At 39.1% G+C, this 18,128-nt stretch overlaps 1 protein-coding gene across 6 annotated transcripts in view; it reads right to left on the reverse strand.

The window, feature by feature from the left end:
• Positions 1 to 18,128, reverse strand: part of ASB5 (ankyrin repeat and SOCS box containing 5) — a 40,913-nt gene that overhangs the window by 4,151 nt on the left and 18,634 nt on the right. For 3 of the 6 annotated variants that reach the window (XM_075421774.1, XM_075421773.1, XM_075421771.1), the window contains 3 exons: positions 2,969 to 3,048; positions 1,749 to 1,856; positions 34 to 184 (listed from right to left, as the gene is read on the reverse strand). In XM_075421774.1, the coding sequence (XP_075277889.1) occupies positions 34 to 184; positions 1,749 to 1,856; positions 2,969 to 3,048 (339 nt within the window). Of the gene's footprint in view, positions 1 to 33; positions 185 to 1,748; positions 1,857 to 2,968; positions 3,049 to 5,996; positions 6,065 to 11,593; positions 11,883 to 18,128 lie in introns of those variants that run through there. The other 3 variants (XM_075421777.1, XM_075421776.1, XM_075421775.1) reach the window with 3 other exon arrangements.

The raw sequence follows: 18,128 nt of genomic DNA on the forward strand, positions 1-18,128 counted from the left end.
TGCTCCGTGCCTGTTCAGCAGGTAGACCCTCACCTCTGCTGGCTGCTTCATGAGTTGGCGATGGAAGGCAGGACTCCCACTGGGCTTTGGCACCGTACTCTAACAGGAGCTCAGCACATGCCGCACTGCCTCTTGAACATGCATTAAATAAAGGGGTCACTCCATCAATTGTTGTAGCGTTTACCTAGAATATATGAAATCTACTTCAGAATGGAATTGAAAGAAAGTTAATTTTTTAAACAGGATATAGTTAGAAACTGCATTAAAATACTAACAATTTACTCGTTAGAACAAGGTAGCTTAACTGATCAGCCCTTGGGCTACTGTCTTCCTCTCACCACACCCCTCAACTGAAATTGGTTTACTATTACTCTTGTTAAACTGTGTTGAATAAACCAACCTGGAATACTAAAGAGCACCCATTAACCTCTGGGCAGTAAATAATTTTCAAAAGTCATTGCACTTAGCTTGTTTCACTGACACAGAAAATCTACGCTTTCTGTAGTAACGGGATAATGGGGACCTTCTCCCCATGGCTCTGTCAAGAACGCAAACTCCATAGTAAATGTGAGAATTATTTGCTGTTTTCATCTGTGGTTTTCATCTCCAGGTTGGAGTGATATTTCACAGGATGGAGAAAAAGCTAATATACAGGCTCGCTGTTTTAATACCAACCTGGCCACCTCACTGGTTAACTGAATATTCCCAGTGTGACAGATTGAGGAGAGAAACCAAGAAAATTTGTGAGGGCTAACGATACTCACAGAAGGAGCACAGGCATTAGGAGAGGGCTCCTTCCAGGACTCTGGCCCATCCTCTTCTGTGCACCCCCCAAACCCACCAAAACAATTAAAAGTACTAAAAAAATTCAGATAGGAAAATGAAATTACTTCTTCTAGTTTTGTCTATAGTATCGATATTTTTTATCTTTAAAATCCTTGTGCTAGCTGAAGTGGAGAGGAACTGTTTTTGGAAAACATCTATGCATTTTTTTTCCTCTATTACACAGACATATTCGACACAGTTCTCAAAACTGAACAGTAAGTATAATAAATATTTCCATAGTTTCCCAAATCTCTGCTCTTTGTGGTGCATTTGAACTCGGATGTCAGCAGAGATTGTAGTGAAAGTGGTCTGTGAAGTCCCATTTTAGTTTTGGGGTAACAGACAGACAGCCTGTGTTAGCAGTACAGAAAAGAGCCGGTGCTTTTTTGTACTCAGATCAAAAAATCTTCAGAGCACAAAGGTGTAGCATGACAAAAGATATTCTGGAGATTAAAAGAACAGTCTCTTGTAAGCCACCCAAAGCAAGAGGAAACCAGTAGAGGGGCGCATTCCGCATTTTAGAAGAGAAATAACGTAATGAAATTCAGAGAAGAAATATGGCTGGTAACATACTGCTAGCAGATTCTCTCCAGTTCATTTCTCTGTCTCAGTGTCTGCCCATCTCCCATCTATTTTCCCTGATGGTGTTCGACTGTTTGACATCTACTCTTACACATATAATTATGTGGTTTGGTTGTTGTTTTTTTTTTTCTTTTAACCTAACATCTCTATACTGATGTTTCTTTGACCCATCACTTTCCTCTGCTAGCTTTCAGATGGCAGCTTATCATAATTAAATGAGATCAACACAGTCAACAGGGAGAGCAGAGAGAAATACCAATTAAAAAAAAAATGAAGGAATATATCCTTCTCAGTAAACCAACGTTAGCATTGGACTTCATATACAAAAGAAAAACCCTTACATTTGCTCCTGCTTCAAGTAGGATTCTTGCACATCCTACATGATCTCCCAGGCAGGCTTCATGAAGTGGAGTTACTTGGTCAATTGTTAGTGTGTCTACATTGTACCCCTAAATAAGACACGAACGAGATGTAACAATCATACAAAAGCTGAGTCATTTGCTCACACTACTGCTCAAATAAATAGTTTACAATACTCTATGCTTAAAACTCTACTTGCAGTAAATAAATCTTAGGCAAGCATCAAAAGAATCTTTCAATCAATCAATGTATATAACAGAATAAAAGCGAGTTGTCAGCTTTTCTTTTTTTTTAAATCAGAAATAGGAATAGGATATAGAGGGTAAAAAGAAGGTGGAAACAGACTTTGAGATGCGCAGTGACAGGACAACAGGCAACAGACACAAGTCGGAACATGGTGAATTCCAATTAATTATATGGAAAAATATTTCACTGTGGGGACAGCGAAACCCTGGAACAGCGGTCCAGAGAGGTTGGGGCATCTCCACTCCTCGTGATCTTTCAAACTCAGTAAGGCCCTGAGTCTAAACTGTCCCATGATTCTATGATTCTCTGACTTCACGTCTGAAATATCTAAAGCCACAAATTTTAGAAAGGAAAACACTTCTTAGACTGACAAAATCATCAAGCTCTTGAAACTTTCTGCAGTAGAAGTTGTTTGATTCTTAAGAACTAATAATTGCATGTATTGTCTTTCAGCAAATCTATTTTACAGCATAGTTTTTCAGATTTGTAGTAGCTAATATGACAATACTGCAATATTAAAATTTAGTGGTTTACAGTCTTTCCCTTTACTAGTAACAAAATACATTTTTTTTAAAATCACAGCTATGCAAAACCCACAATCTTTCAGTGATTCTTCCCCTCAGCAAGTATCTTCCTGGCTAACTCTATTTACCTGAGGGCTTAAAGCACTGGAACTATATCAACTTCTACCATGCAAGAGGGGAAGAGTAATGTACATTTAGATACAGCTTTGGTAAAGATTTTTTTTTTTGAGGGGAAGTTTTAAAACATACAGAGGAAATATTTTAAATATTACCTTATATCTTATCATATTAAAAATTCCTAGATGTGTATTGGTCTGAAAATTTCAAGTGAAAAAAAGCAAAGCAAAGCAAACTAAAACTGCATTAATACTGTATGCTGAGCAATTAAGTAATGTTAAAAATGAAAGCGATTTTAAGAACACAGCCTTCACCTGTGACAATAAAGTCTTTAGAGAAAGAAGACGTCCTTGACTGGCTGCCTCATGCAGAGGTGAGCGATCTGCCCAAGAACCTATATAATAACAACATTCATTGAGTAAACTGTATGAATCAGAAGGATTTTGGAATGCATAGAGCAAAACAGAAAATATAACGCACAGAATGAAGTCAACCGCCCCATGAAATTAATTTTTCCGTTTTAGAGACTGTATGTCAAATTATCAGTTTCTAGACAATAAGAACTGCTCTATCATTAACTGTCAACATCTATAATAAATTATTATGTGGTATAGAGAACAACATATTGATACATTGATTTCAGTAATCTGATATCATAAATTCATCAAATGCCATATTTCTCACTTCTATTTTTGCCTTTTTTTAAAAAAACAGCATATAACTTATTTTTGCAGCTGGCATATAGAAATGTATAGACTTCAACAAATTGATATTTGAACTTAAATCAGACATAAACCTGCCTGAAAAAGATGATGTATATGAAAATCAATATGGAAATCCTTACGTCTGACGAGATTGATCTGCAGTTACTACACTAGTGCAAGGAAAGAAATACAGTGAGAATCACACTAAAAAAAATTGCTGTAGCAGAAATATGATATTAAGTCTAAATTCTCATTCTAGTATGCTATTAGAGCTAAAAATAGATATGCTTAAATGTAAAGACTTGGCATTTATTTTCGTTTATTTATCACCCCCAAGAAAGAAAGGACAAACGCAAAGAAACCCAACAACAACGCCGCCTTCACACACATAACCCCCTCAACTCCCAGCGTCATCCCGTGGCTCCTGACGAAGAACCTGCCCGTTCCTCTAGAAGCCTGGCCACTGACAGGTCTCTGCTAGCCAGGCAGGGTTGCAGGCACAGCTGATACCAAGTTATTGTATGAATTTCACAAATCAAGTTTTGAGAGATTGTGCAAGGAAAAACCATCTTCAAAATATACTATGAATTACCAATATTTATTCCTGTAAGAAGAAAATCACCAGAACTGTAATATGCTAATACAATCACTCGTGTGAGTTATATGAAGCCCCCCAAAATCCCTGGAGAAAGGTAGAGTGAATTAGCTAAGTCTGACAAACTGGTAACCACGGCAGATGAAATCTCCAATGTGTAAACGTGTTTGACTTTGTCCGTTGCAATGGGCTAGGGCTGCCCACAAAGCCAGTTACTGCCTTTTAGTGACAAGGCAATGAATTTTAAAGGAGCAGGCTATTGCTCAATCACTGGCAATCATCAGTCTAAGCTCTAAGGTCACTATGTGGTAGAAGTAGATGCTGTTTCTGTTCCCTGCTGGATCCCTTCTGGCCACTAGTCTGTCTCGGAATGCATGCTTTTGGTTACAATAAACAACCTCCTCAAATCACACGAAGACTGACCAAAAAGATTAAGACTGCTCAGCCTGAAAAGAAATCAGGGCATAGTTAAAAACATCTGCATCTGTGAAGCTCCTTGTACTCTGTCATCTGTAGGAGTAGGTGGACCATAGGTAAGATCCAGCTTCCAATACTCTTTCAGAATTATCTGCACTAAGCTCTGATCACCTGTGTGCACGCATATGTACATGCACACACACTGTTCCCTAAACTTTTAGCTTCAGGTTTATGAAATGTAATATTTTTTAATTATTGCTAGCCAGAATAACAGCTGAAAAAAAGCCATACACAAAGTGACTGGGATTTTAAGGGGTATTATGCTACAAAAACTCAACTCAGAAATCTTAAAGCAACTTGGTTTTGACAAAACATCAGTATTTTCTCAGTCATCGCAATAATCTCAGATATATTTATCCTATTGTATTTTGAATGTGTGCAATCACTATGAGAATTTTGACCAACGTTCTCCTTCTTCTGCAGTAGTATCCGAACCAGCACTCAAGTTGTTTTAACTCAAATGAACTAGATCCATTAAGCTCTCCTGCTGGCAGATGCAAAGAATTCCTCAAAAATAATTTAAAACTGTATTTAGAGGCTGCTTTTGAAATGTTGTCCCCCGTCTCTAGTGATGAGAACTTTTCTCTCTTTAAAGTTTATCCTACTCCTAAATTAACAGGGGAAAAAGAAAGACACTTAACTATTACATAGAAAAACACCTAATAAAAATGTAAGCATCGTGAAGTTTTTATACCCATTAAATACACTCACACTTTGGGCAGTTTTGTAGCCATGTATAACTCTAAACCGAAAAATATGCAGGTAGGATCTGAAAACAACATTTTTTTTCCCACCTTTCTTTCCTTCACCTCCTTCCCTGCTGGGTTGCTCAGAAGAATGTCTGTTAATGTCATTACTCAAGTGACATTGGGAATCAAGTGATGCCAGATCCCGCTGTGAGCTCTGTTTTGTACCTAGCCCCCCTCACAGCCCTGTCTTCATGCAGAGACATCCAACAGCTAGCAGTTCCTGCTAAATCCATTAAATACACAATGCTTGTGTCATCTCCATTAGAAATAAATTCTATAAGCAAAATGCTGCAGAAATATTTTGTGCAAACCAAGTTTGGAAAAAAGCTTTCACATTCCAACTGACTTATCAATAAACATAGTAATTCAGCATTGAACACCACAGGGACAAGAGTATGTTCAAAATAAACATGTATCATAAATAAACATCAAGGAGGTCTTAAAATATATTCTTTGTCTAGATTGTTTCCTTCTGCTAATCTACAAACTTGCTGTGTGTCTCACTTAGAAAACATTAACAAGAATATAAATGAGGATGTTTTGTCATTCACTGTTGTCTGTAACAGAAGTATTAGCAAACATAGTCTATCCCAAAACTGTTAATGCATTAATTCCCTACTGATGGCGTCTCTGACAGATGCTGAATACAAAATATCTCTAACTATATTTAGAAGCCACATTAGTTCCAAGTTCTGTGGTGTACAGTTTACCAGGGCAGCCTACATTGCTTTGTAAGCACTAACAAGAAAGAATAAATATATTCACTGTATTAACAGGCGAAGTTAAAAAAAAAAAATTACAAAGTATCATACAATACCTAAATCTCCATCTCCCCATGGCACTTCCAGCCAATTGCAATTATAAATCCTACTCATTTCTTTCAATCTGGAAAATAAAAAAAAATTTTAAAAAAACCCTGTTCTTTCTAGTTGGGCCTGTTCTTAACACACCCCAGCGATGTTTGGAAGGAGATCAGCAGCTCATTGTAATATGGACTTTCACCCTTCAGTAAACACAGTCCTGAAGATAAGAGCACATACAGGTTCTCAGTTTCTTTTCTTATGCTAAGGGACTGTGGCCCTTTTTACTAATTTTTCACATTTCTTTTTTTAACATAACAACTTTTCAAAGTGCCAGCATCTGTGCATTTGCCTTCGAAGACAGATTAACCAGAATTTCAACACAAGAAAAACTCACAGTGAAATCAAGAAAACCTTGAATTGAAAAAGAACTGCAGGACAAACTCCTTTTTTAACCTCATGCAATGAGACACACAGTTTTGTATCCTCAAGAAATCAGTATTAGTACAGAGATTTGTAAGGGACGTACTGCCAAATGTTCATATGTTATTTTACTACTTACTCATAATCTGCTTAGAAAAGAAACAAGCAAAGCTACTCTGAACGTGTTTCAAATGCTATTTGATCCATACACTGAACTATGTTTTTCTTTTAGTAGTTCACCATTGCCTCAATTACCTTCTAAACAATTCTTTGGTTGTTAAATTGGGGTTTTGATAATTATTCTTAGCACTGAAAATCCCTAAAAATGGGGATTTGCAGTTCTGACTTTGACCCATTTCTAAGCCACTAATGTTACCATCTTCACGTTTTCCTACAGACTTCACTCCTTTACATCTACCTGTAGTTATGATCATAGTAATAAAATACTAAGTAAAAGTATATTTGTAAAAGACATTAACTCCAGTCATCCCATCTTTTTGTTTTTATCTGCAAAAATTTGTGTAGCCTTCAAAGAAAAAAAAAACAAACCCAGAGAACAACTAGTATAAAAGGTACATTAAGAAGCTGCATTTTCAAAACAAGGAGGACTGGAAATGAATGAAAGTCTTCTCACTGACTTCACTGAGAGAATATTTATGCCAGAGCCCAGCACTTTAGAAAAAGACCGCTCTCAGGGTAAACAGATGGCGTCCCAGTCCTCAGAAGAAGCAGTATCATCAGAGAAGAACTGAAAATACCAGCCACCACAGTTCATTATTGGGAGGTGAGAAACACGTACTATTTGGAAAGTGTTGTAGCTAATATTTATTTCTGCAAAAATAAAAATGCTATGTATTGAGCTCATCACTGTTACCTTTTATCCCTTAAGATGTATTCTGAGTGTTTCAGTTTGCGGCAACTGAAGCAACAGACAGGATCAATAACTATAAAAGAAAAAACTCTGTAACATTGTAGTCCCAAGATCAATGGACTTGCTTCATTCCAGTTGTTAAAACTGATATTTTGTATATGTAATTAAGTTTAACAGATTTTTACTGTGGCATTATAAAATTGCCCATTTTTCTAAAGCCCTTGCAGGACAAAGAAGTGTGTCAACTACTTAATTGATATTTGATTTTAAAAACTATTGAAAAGAATCTTAAGTCAAGGATTTTAAAGTTAAGAAATGTATCTGTGGTGCCTAACTATGATTAGATATGACCAGCAAAGCAGAAGCCACTTCATCTTTAACAAATGAAATTCCAACAATCAACACAGAAGAGCTCCAAAAGAATCAGAATTTAGGCTATAGATGATTAAAATATGTCTGAGAGAGAAGATGTAGTTCAAGTAGCATTTAAATATTTCAAGTATTTCAAATAATCTTTTTTCTCATTTGACTGAAAATTATATAACAATGTATAAATATATATACAGAAGTATAGAAACATACGCATACAAAATATGAAACTTGGAACAGGCTGCCCAGGGAGGCTGTGGAGTCTCCTTCTCTGGAGATATTCAAGAACCGCCTGGACAAGGTCCTGTGCAGCCTCCTCTGGGTGACCCTGCTTCGGCAGGGGGGTTGGACTGGATGATCCACAGAGATCCCTTCCAACCCCAAACATTCCGTGATTCTGTGATTGGTTCAAGTCAATATTCTTTTCAGTGTTTATCATCATGTAGACTTTCAAAATTAAGGGATTTCATTCCAAATGCAAATGCCAGCAATTTCCTACTCTTGAAAACCACACAAAACAAATTTATTTTCCCACACAGTTCAGTTTACGATGCATCCACATTACACAACCACAAATTAGTTTTGCCATTCCAGTGTTATATTCAATGAATGAGCTAGCATTCAAATTATTTTGTATCTCCACATCTAGTAGGACCTCTTGCTCTTTAAGACACACTATCCAAACTATAAACGGACTATAACATGTTAATTTTATATGGCCTTTTTCATGGTATTCCCCTGATAACAAAAGAATACTTCAAAACCCTTGCTGAATCTATCTTCATAACATTCATGCTATTTTATAACTAAGGAAACAAAAGACAGAGTTTTAATGCTTAAATTTTAAAACCAATCTAATAGCTTATTTTTTCCAGAGTACTTAAGCATTAGAGTATACACTGAAAGCATGTTTACTTACAGTTATGAGAGCTTTGAGCTTCTGAAATTTCAGCCTCAGATAATAATAACCATGATCACTCAAGAAACTTTTAGGTTAGACGATTGGTCTTAAAACACACAGGTGCCACAGCAAAGTCAAGAATAGAATTTGCTTTTAGGGACACTAAAATATTAACCCTTTTTTCCTACCATTCACTACATGCCTTCTAACCTTTGCAACATGCAGGAAAACATAGGGTGTATTTTTTCTGAGTATAAACCTAATGCATCTGCTGAACACCATCCACCTCGCACATCAAAGGAAGCAGGGGCTTTGTGGGAAATACAGCGTGTGACTGCGCTGTCAAATACTGGCTTATAACGCTTGAGAGGGCCAAATCAGTGTGGCACAAGCATTAATTCTGAGTGCTTTGCCATTGCAATTTAACACACTTTTCACACAGAAACACGAGCCACTAAACTGTATCAACAATCCTGAAAAACTCCAGCAGCAACACCCAAACAGAGCTGGCTGGGCTCCCAGCAGAAGCAACGTTACGCCACGCGCAGGCCGTGGCACCGACGATGGCGGCAGCAGTTGCTGCTGCTGGCTCCGTGCCGGGCCTCGCGCCCAGGGGAGCAGCGTGCCAGGCCCCTGCTCCCGTCACGGGGAAGCATGGCCACAACTGCCCGGCCCATTGCTCATGCACAGTTTGGTTTCTGCATCTTCTTGAAGGATGAACATGTGGCTGGATATTTTTCTAGCTGAAGAGTAGCTTGCAAACTCTGTCTGCCAAAGCTCGAGTGCCAAGGTGTAAAACCACATCAGCCTCTAAACCCAGCACTCCATTAGACCCACGTCAGACTTCATGTGAGTGTGTGGAGCCACTGGGTAGCACTCTTAGGCTGTTCTTATTTCCTTGGACAAGTCATCAGAACAAAGCAAGGGTTCTTCAGTGGCCTTCCCAACTAGACGGTGAAAAGGCACACGGACATTCTGAGCTGAGTTCAGGCTCTGGAGGACTTCTGCCTGGAATAATTTTGATCCTCAAATGCAGCCTCAGTCTTAATCCAGACTGCGAGCAATTTTCCCCACGCTGTGCTCGGAACCCTCAGCATTTCCCCAGCCTGCCAGAGGGTGAACGCAGCACGTGGCCTAATCCCAGCCTTAACAGCAGGCCCCAGCTGCGCAGCAAAGCTGGGCCTAGTGTGCCAATTCTTGCCGCACCCAGGACGTGTTGGTGAAACAGCCTGGTTGGGGACCCTCAGGCCAGTAGGCTGAAGAGCTCTTCCTAGCCTGAATCTATCCTTTCGCCCTTCTACCAAATCTTGCCATGACATATTCCACTCCCCATACCACTTTTAGCCCTTTTTCCAATTTGCATATTTAATTACATACTGCATTGCAGTACGACTTTCTCTTCCATCGCTCTGCAAGGGTGCCTGAGGAACAAAGTCAGGTTTGGATACCCCCATGGATGGGAATAGAGAGGGAAGGAAAGAGCCTCCTTCAGATTTGATGTTAGATATACCTGCTATTCAAGTGAACTGCAACAACCAGATGCCTTGTCAGCAACAGAAGCCTCTCAGTACCTCAAGATGTCCATCAATAAATATATACTCCCGCTCTGGCAATCACAAAGAGGCTGGAAGTAGCTGGACCGTGTTAAAATGGATTCTTCATATAATTTTACTTTCCGTATTTTACTGTGATTTTGAAAACTTCAAAACTTGACTGACTGTGGGTATTTCTTTGTAAGAATGGGAAAAGAGCCTAACCCCGAACCATGCACCAAAGAGTGGCTAGTGTTAACATTGACAGACTTTTGTAAAATTTCTTTTCAGTCTGAGGGAGAATGTCCTAGTTTTTTGGGAACTACTGACCTAACTAGCTGAAATGTTCATAAAGAAAAGTTACTCTAGATCAGGAAATATTAGCCCAAAAGGTGAACAATATCAGGGTAAAAGACAACACTGTGTGTTAAAACTGATGAATAAATATAACCTTACAGTACCACTGCATTCAGTCAGTTACTTGGGAAGCTCTAGTAACTGTTGCTGAAATTCTTGAATATTGCTTAATACTAAAACTGGCAGTACTGGAAATTAGCAAAGGTACTTTAAGAATAACTCTGATTCCTGTAACATATAGCTACATTTTACATGGCAAATTCATAATTATTTTTACGCACAATATATCAAAATTCTCTTTCCTGTTTCCTCCTTTCCTTGCCTATTTTAACATCTCCAGTTTTTAATTTGATATCATATGATCAAGAATTTCAGATTTAATTTCCTTATTTTCTTTTTTGTTTCACTCTAAGCCTTATAATATGGTCAATATTCACTGGAATTATGATCACTCTTTCAAAAATTCCTATTAGACTCTCGTAGTTACTCAAAGCTCCCTTTCATACACTAGTATTATGAAAAAAATAGGAAACTATGACACAGACAATAGCAGTCCTAAACACTTCTTTTATAATAGAGTTTGTACCTCCTGGCTGAAAACGTCAGTGTCCAGCAACTTTAATACCTCCCAAGCACTTCTCTATGCAAACCCTTACAATTGTATCTTTGTCTCTAGTATCTTAGTACCGCACAGTAATTCTGTCACCTGGAGTTCCTCCATTGCCTCCTGTTTCTGGTACCTGTAAACTGCTCTTTACATATCAAGTTATATGTGAAGTTTATCCTCCCCCTGCTTTCATTCCCTGGTTCCCTGTTGTAAACAATTAGCGCTCAGTATCCAGTTACCTTGTGACAGGACAGCAAAAGTCAGGGTAAGTCAAGCCTTAAACACTTGCATAAAACAAACAGGGCAGATAAACAAGAAAAGGTATTTTAGATCAGCTGATAAGAGTGCAGAAAGAACAAAAATAGCTTCAACACCCGTGTGTTAACCCATGCAAGACTAAATAAAGTGCCACTAACATAAGCATGCATTAAGATTACAGCTAGGAAAAAAAAAAAAAAAACCACAACCCAAAACAGTTTAGAGCTAGAACATCATAAATTGGGTCAGCTTAGCGTATTTCAGCACACAGTTTCTGAAATGGCTGCTATACTAACCTTGGCTGGTCAGAATACCCCAGCTAGCTTTTCGTTTTGCAGGACACTCCCCTATGCTTTCTAGGCGTCTTTTGGGGAGATTCTGGCTCCTCTGAACAGCAGTGTTTGTTGTCATTATTTGTTTCTCGAGGACAGCCTGTCCGTCATTGGTGCGGGTACTCTGGTCTGATGAAAGTCCACAAATGGATTTCTACTACCTTTTTTCCTCCTTTCGCTTTTCCACAAAGGATCCCGCTGTACTTACTGTAGAATGGCTACAACACTGAAATCCATTCAGTAACATTTACTAGCTTGGACTAGCGAGTACATAGTGGGGGAAGGGAAGGACTGCTTGAGCATTTTCTATTTTTAAAACAGAGAAAGAATCAGCTTAGCTACAGCATGAGTCTTAACTATTTACATGATTTAAATGGAAAGAAGGTGCTAATTTTTCAATCATTTAACCAAAAAAGAAAGATTCTTAAAGCATAAGTATTCAGTGCTTTGTTGCTTGAATAATAAGCAACCTAAACAGAAAAACTGAAACTGTTTTATCAGAATGACAGTTCTTTTAATAATAGAAACAATAATTATTGTTGCATCAGGCTTTACTCCCATGTAACTTGCAGTTAAGAGAGATTTTGGAATTCAGAAGGATCCATGAAACTATGAAGCACTTCTGTTTTTTTGTGGTTGGTTTGGTTGTTGGTTTGGGTTTTTTTTTTTCTTTAAATAGGGGACAAGGTATCCTACATCCTGAATAAATAAAATCATGGTCTGACTACCAAAACAAAAGACAGAAACCAAAAAGATTTCACTGGTTATTTTGAAAGTCGGATCCCCTTATGAAAGCAAGGCTGTAGTCTTGTTAGAAGAAGCACCAGTCAATATTTTTTTAAAATAGTAACAAAAACAAGGGCAACCAACTAGCAGTATTTTTTTTTTGTTACTATGTATCATGCTGATAGTATACAACAGAAATCTGCAGGGAGAAGCAATCCATGATAAAATTCCCAGCACGGATAAAGAGGACAGTGATTTCTCTGTACTAATAACATGTTAAGACACAGCCTTTACTTCCCTGCCACTTTCTTCTGGTATTTCCTCACTATCTTCTTCTACTGATGTAAAAAATAGCCATTTGCAAACTTTTAAAAAGGAAATTAACATTAGTGGGTTTCATTAGCACTACTACTTTCAAGTACCAAACAAAAATTAATCCCTAAGATGTTGAAATAACACACCCCCCAGGGTTTTTAAGAGAAAATCAGAGGTAAGATTACAGTTACGTAGGGTAAGGCAAAGACGGAGCAGCTGCAAATTTCACCTTGAAATTACAGCACGAGAACTGCCCTACAGGAATGGCGCTCCGCTCTGTACAGAACAGAAGCAGGTGGGCTACTGCTATTCTCACAGAGAGAACAAAACTGCCCTCTCCCAGATGCTATGCTGCCTTCAGAAAGTTGTTTTTCCTCAGGTTTTATCTAGCTGAATGAACCAGAATATCTCACAGACTGACATAAACACTTCTACACATGCAGCAATCAGACTCTGCAACTATGTCTTGAACAGAGCTTTCGCAAAAGGGCTCATTATAAAAGGGCACATTATAAATATATCACGTTAATACTAGAATTATTTGTTAAATTGTGCTGATTTCTTCAAGTGAATAAATACTGTAAGATGAATTAACAGGAAAGCTTGCTAAGGACATGTATACATGTGTCTGTGTCAGGAAGACACCAGCGCTATTCTCCAGGTGAGAAATAACCGATGACAATTTGTGTACTCGCCATGGCTCTGAGGCTCATCTCAGTTTTATACTTCCTTTCCTTTTGGAATGGAATCCAAGGACTTTCAGGAGAAGGTGGTGAGGATTAGGATCAAGCAAAGCATCTGGCACAGTGGGCCGGGAAGACAAGACCTACATGTTTTTGTAGGAGTGCTGTGGGTGAGGCTGTCAGCTGAGAATGAAGTTGGGTCCTTTGAGAGGAGTGGTAGAAACCTGGAAGTAGTTCACACAACTCGCTTTCCACAGATAGTCCAGCCCCCATTCTCTCCTGGTGGTCTCAGAGGTGTGACTTGCAGGAGCGAGGACACCAGCAGGTGCACAGACAGCTGCCCCGGCTTCAAAGAGGAAGGCCCCAGGGCAGTCAGCAGCCCCTGCTCGCTCTCCCCCAGAGAGCTGCACAAGAAGCAAGGAGCTATCGGCAGACTCAGGCGGACCCCAAAATCTGCCACCAGCAAGGCAAGGGTCCCGGGAAAAGTACTGCTATTCCATAGACACTCGCCGTTCCTTAAGTTGCCTTGAATACTTTGGAGGACATTAGAATGCAATGTATAAAAACCCGCACTAGCTTTTTTCATGCTTTGAAGAAGCTTATCCCATTCAGGACTCTAAAAGCAACTTCTCAGCAAATTCTGCTAGGCACAACCATCTATCCTTTGGCCAAAAGCCATTAAAAAGTCCTATTAAAAGATTACATAAATAAAAGTTTAAAAAAAAAAAAAAGTGAAAGCTCGACCAACATCAGAAATCACCTGGAAATGTATTAAAAATATACTGCAGTTGTTGATATAAAGAGAGGATGAACATATAGTTAAAACTGTGGAGTAAGACTGAAAAACTCGCTATTTCACTTCCACCTCTGATGCGGAATTGCTATGTGATCTTCCACAAGTCAGCCATCCATGCACTGGTTACATTAGCTACAAAATAAAAATCAGTATCTCTGGACTTCATTAGGTAATCAAACTATTAATATTTGAAACTGCTTAGGCTTGGTACTCAGATTCTCTTCGCCAGATTTTTCTCTGTAGCAGACACTCACACACTTCCAAAATCCGCCAGAAAACCTGTAACAGAAATCTAAGTAGATATCCAAGTACGCAGAAAACACAGTGGGCCATTGCCTTCCCCGCCTCGGCGCACAAGCAATTAGGGACAGTATTTAGATTACAGTTACCCATGGAAGCAATACAGCTACCTGGAAAAACAAGCAGCCAGAGGAAGGGGCAGACACCGCAGTCTGAGAGTAAGGAAACTGGAGGATTTTACTGATGAGTTTGGAATTCTGACTTAATTTAGCAGACAAGCTTTAAATAAACCATTATTTTGCACTTCACTAATAATTAGTTCTGTTCCACTTCTGTAACCCAGGGGAAGAACTGTTAAAGGAAACTTTCATGTTATTTTCTTCACAATCTTTATACAGATTTTTATAAAAACAAATGTCAGCATAGTTTCAACATTTCTATCTCAGCAAATAGCTCTGAGTTTACTCTACCAGGGCAGCAGTTCTTAACAGGTGGGAATGAAAATGGAAAGAAATTTTTGTTCCTCCCTTTGAATGGGGAACTCATTTGATTTTGAAGACTGTTCTTAAGGCAATAAAGATGCAATTGTGATAATGCACAAAAAAAAATTTTAAACAAAAACGATGACAAAAAACCCCCACACCTTTCAACAAATGATGCAGCCTGATGCAATACAGTCCAAACTCCAATAACAACAATTTACCTTAGGAAAAACTGGACAAAATTGCACTATTTTCAAATGTCACAGATCAGTGGTTTGGGTGCAACCCTCCTTAAGCTAGCCAACTGATGAGCCACCTCGCTTCCCAGACTGTTCTCTGCTTTCAGATTCACTCTGCTTTTATGGGCAGGATTGTTATGGAGTGACGGTGACTGCACGGGACCTGCCACACCAAATTCTGCAACATGACTAGAAACTGCCTTTTCCTGCTGATGCAACCCACAGCCCCAACCACGAAGCTGAAGTGATAGACAGGCTCCCTGGATCTCAGGGCTGCTACCCCAAGAGCTCCCTATCATTTGACATCGTCAGAAATGGACCAGGAGAGCTTTGAACATTCCTCCCTGTAGGAGAAGCCAAGACAAAGCAAGTTTTAGAAATAATTACAGAAATATAGTTACCAACAAAAACTTCGTGTCCCAAAAGGCCGCAGTGGCCACTGTTACATCCTGCAGTGCCAAGGAACTTAAACACACCCTAAAAGTACAGTGATAAAGCTCTAACAGCAGGAGAGGGAAAAGATTGGAGCAACTATTTTTTTTTTTCTGAACAGATTCTTGCATCAAGCCATACTTGAGGGCCAATACAATGATATTGTAAGTATTCATAACCAGAAGCTTAGGCATCACCCAGGTGTCACCAACCTGTGCTCTGTCCTCCCTATTGTGATAAATGCTGGCAGATACGCAGATAATACTTAAATGGTCATCAGCTATTTAAGCATAAAATGACATTTCTTTACACCACTATAAGCACTAAAAAAGCCTATTACGCACTCCTGCTCTTTGTACAGTATCATCACTGTCTCTTAGATGGAAATCCAAATTGTTATTATTCTTATTATTAAGGTAGCAACAGCATGGATGGCTAGTAATTTTTCTACCTCTTCCCCTGAGATTTTTACAGTTGTTAGGCCCTGTATCCTTGGAAGCTGGTAATCAGAGCAGAAGGTTGAGAAAATATTTAAAAGTCTGATGTGATAAAGGCTCTCTCTCAGCCCCTGCAGACAATGACACATTTACTATATTTCCTGGCTTGTGGATTTGCAATGTGTACCCGCCAGACCTCTCCATGCAGACAGACAGCGGTAACAGAGAATATTTGCTAATACACAGGCTAAAGTAAACCAAATCACTGCAGTCATGCTGATGAATCCAGCCAAATCAGTTACCAAGCAGTCCTGGCTTTCAGATATTGACAGAAATGAAAGGCACAAGGCACGAGACCAGTAGTAGGCACAGGAGTGGTATAGAGCACCAGAGTGAATCTCCAGTCAATTACCAGGAGAGAACAGCCATAAAGAGAGGGATCATATCTATAGCCAGAAAGACTCTGGACATAGCACAGCGTAACATCCACTGGTGCAACAGATGCAGCATGCCGCAATGGATTTATGACCAACCAGCCAGCATTGCTGCAGTGGCGAACAGAGCTCAGTACTTAGGAACGCAATGCATTCCCCCAAAGCCGTCATCATCTCACCCTGGCAGAAGTTCACTCGCTGCCTGCCTGCATTGCAAATGTTTGAGAACATCCCCTACAAGAGAGGAGTGTGAATAGCAGAGCCCCGGCCATAACAACCCTATGGCTGAGGGGAGGAACATCACCTTCAGGGAGCTGTGCTATTTTGGTCTTCCCCTCTTGCCTTATGCCTCACCACTGCAAAAAAAGACCAGAGCAGATGGTACGCTTGAGCGTGCCCCAGTCCAGTACTGGAGTCTCCTGACAGCTCTTCTTTAACAATTGTGTTTAAGGCCTTGGAGGCAGATTGCTTCAGGAATATCTTTTAGTCTTATTGCTATGCACCTTTACAAATCCAGGTTTTAATCTACATTAGCGTTCGTAATGTTTCATTTTGTATTTATTTGTCGTTCAAAAGCTTATTATTAATTTCATCAAGAAAAAATAAAGAAATCGGTTGATGAAGGGGATTTCCATGTGAGTTAACTTTAGAGTGTGCACATGAAGCAAGCCAGTAGGACCTAGGTTGGTGACAAGTTAAGGTCCATCTCCTGAAAAGACACTTTTCAAGGAGGCACACAAATGATACTGACCATAAAACACAGTTTACGGCAATGCTATTCTCAAGGAGGTCCTGACATACAAATACAGACAGGAGTTTTAAAAACATCCACAAAGGAATCCACATGATAGGATATCTCAGTTCCTTTCAGGGAAGCAAGCATGCAAACAGGCTCCAGCAGATACATTAACTGAAGTTCCTGTAGCCTTAGACATTTTCTTTAAGGTGAGGGAAGAGTCAATTCCTGCAAACAGATATGCTTGGGTTTTGTTGCTGCTAATAGGTCAGGGCTCTGGCCACACCAGTCTAGTTGCATCATGTAACTCTCGCCAAAAGGGCTTTAAGGTAGATTATGGTCTTCAGAGGAGAACTGTTCTGGTATCTTTCTAATACGTGGTGTCGTTTGCTTCATTCTAAGCAAGTGTCGTCTTGAGATTTATTCTGAAGTATGTCTCTTCTTTGGCAGTTATTTGTCATACTAGGCAAAGTTATTTAGTGTGTAAGAGAAGGTGATGAGCTCCATCAAAAATAACTCCCTTCTGAACTTTCAAAAAAGAACATTCACACCATCTTAAGCATTTTTACACTATTAGCTTACGTGCTGCATATGAAAAACAAATGCTAAATGTGGTGCCTTACACCAAGTGGTATGGTGAATAGGTATGCCATACAATATTCCTGTCATTACTAAATGAATCTCTATTGTATCCAGGAAGCTAGCAGAGGTCTTATATGGCTTTTATTAATAGAACTGTGATCTCTGTGGAATGCAAGTTGAGAAAATGCCTCATGCCTATCTTCCCTACCTAACAACTGTTGCTGAGTGACATTATCAATTGCAACTCATAAGAATAAAATAATAGGAAAACTTCGCTCTAACCATTCACTACAGTTCAAAATGTAAACAAGCTTTCCAAACAGCAGATCTCTAACAGCCAAAACATCACATTATTTCCTATTCATGAGTTGTATTTAATGGACCATTTTCTTGGGTC

The sequence above is a fragment of the Opisthocomus hoazin genome, chromosome 5 (genome assembly GCF_030867145.1).
Source record: "Opisthocomus hoazin isolate bOpiHoa1 chromosome 5, bOpiHoa1.hap1, whole genome shotgun sequence".
Taxonomy (NCBI): Eukaryota; Metazoa; Chordata; class Aves; order Opisthocomiformes; family Opisthocomidae; genus Opisthocomus; species Opisthocomus hoazin.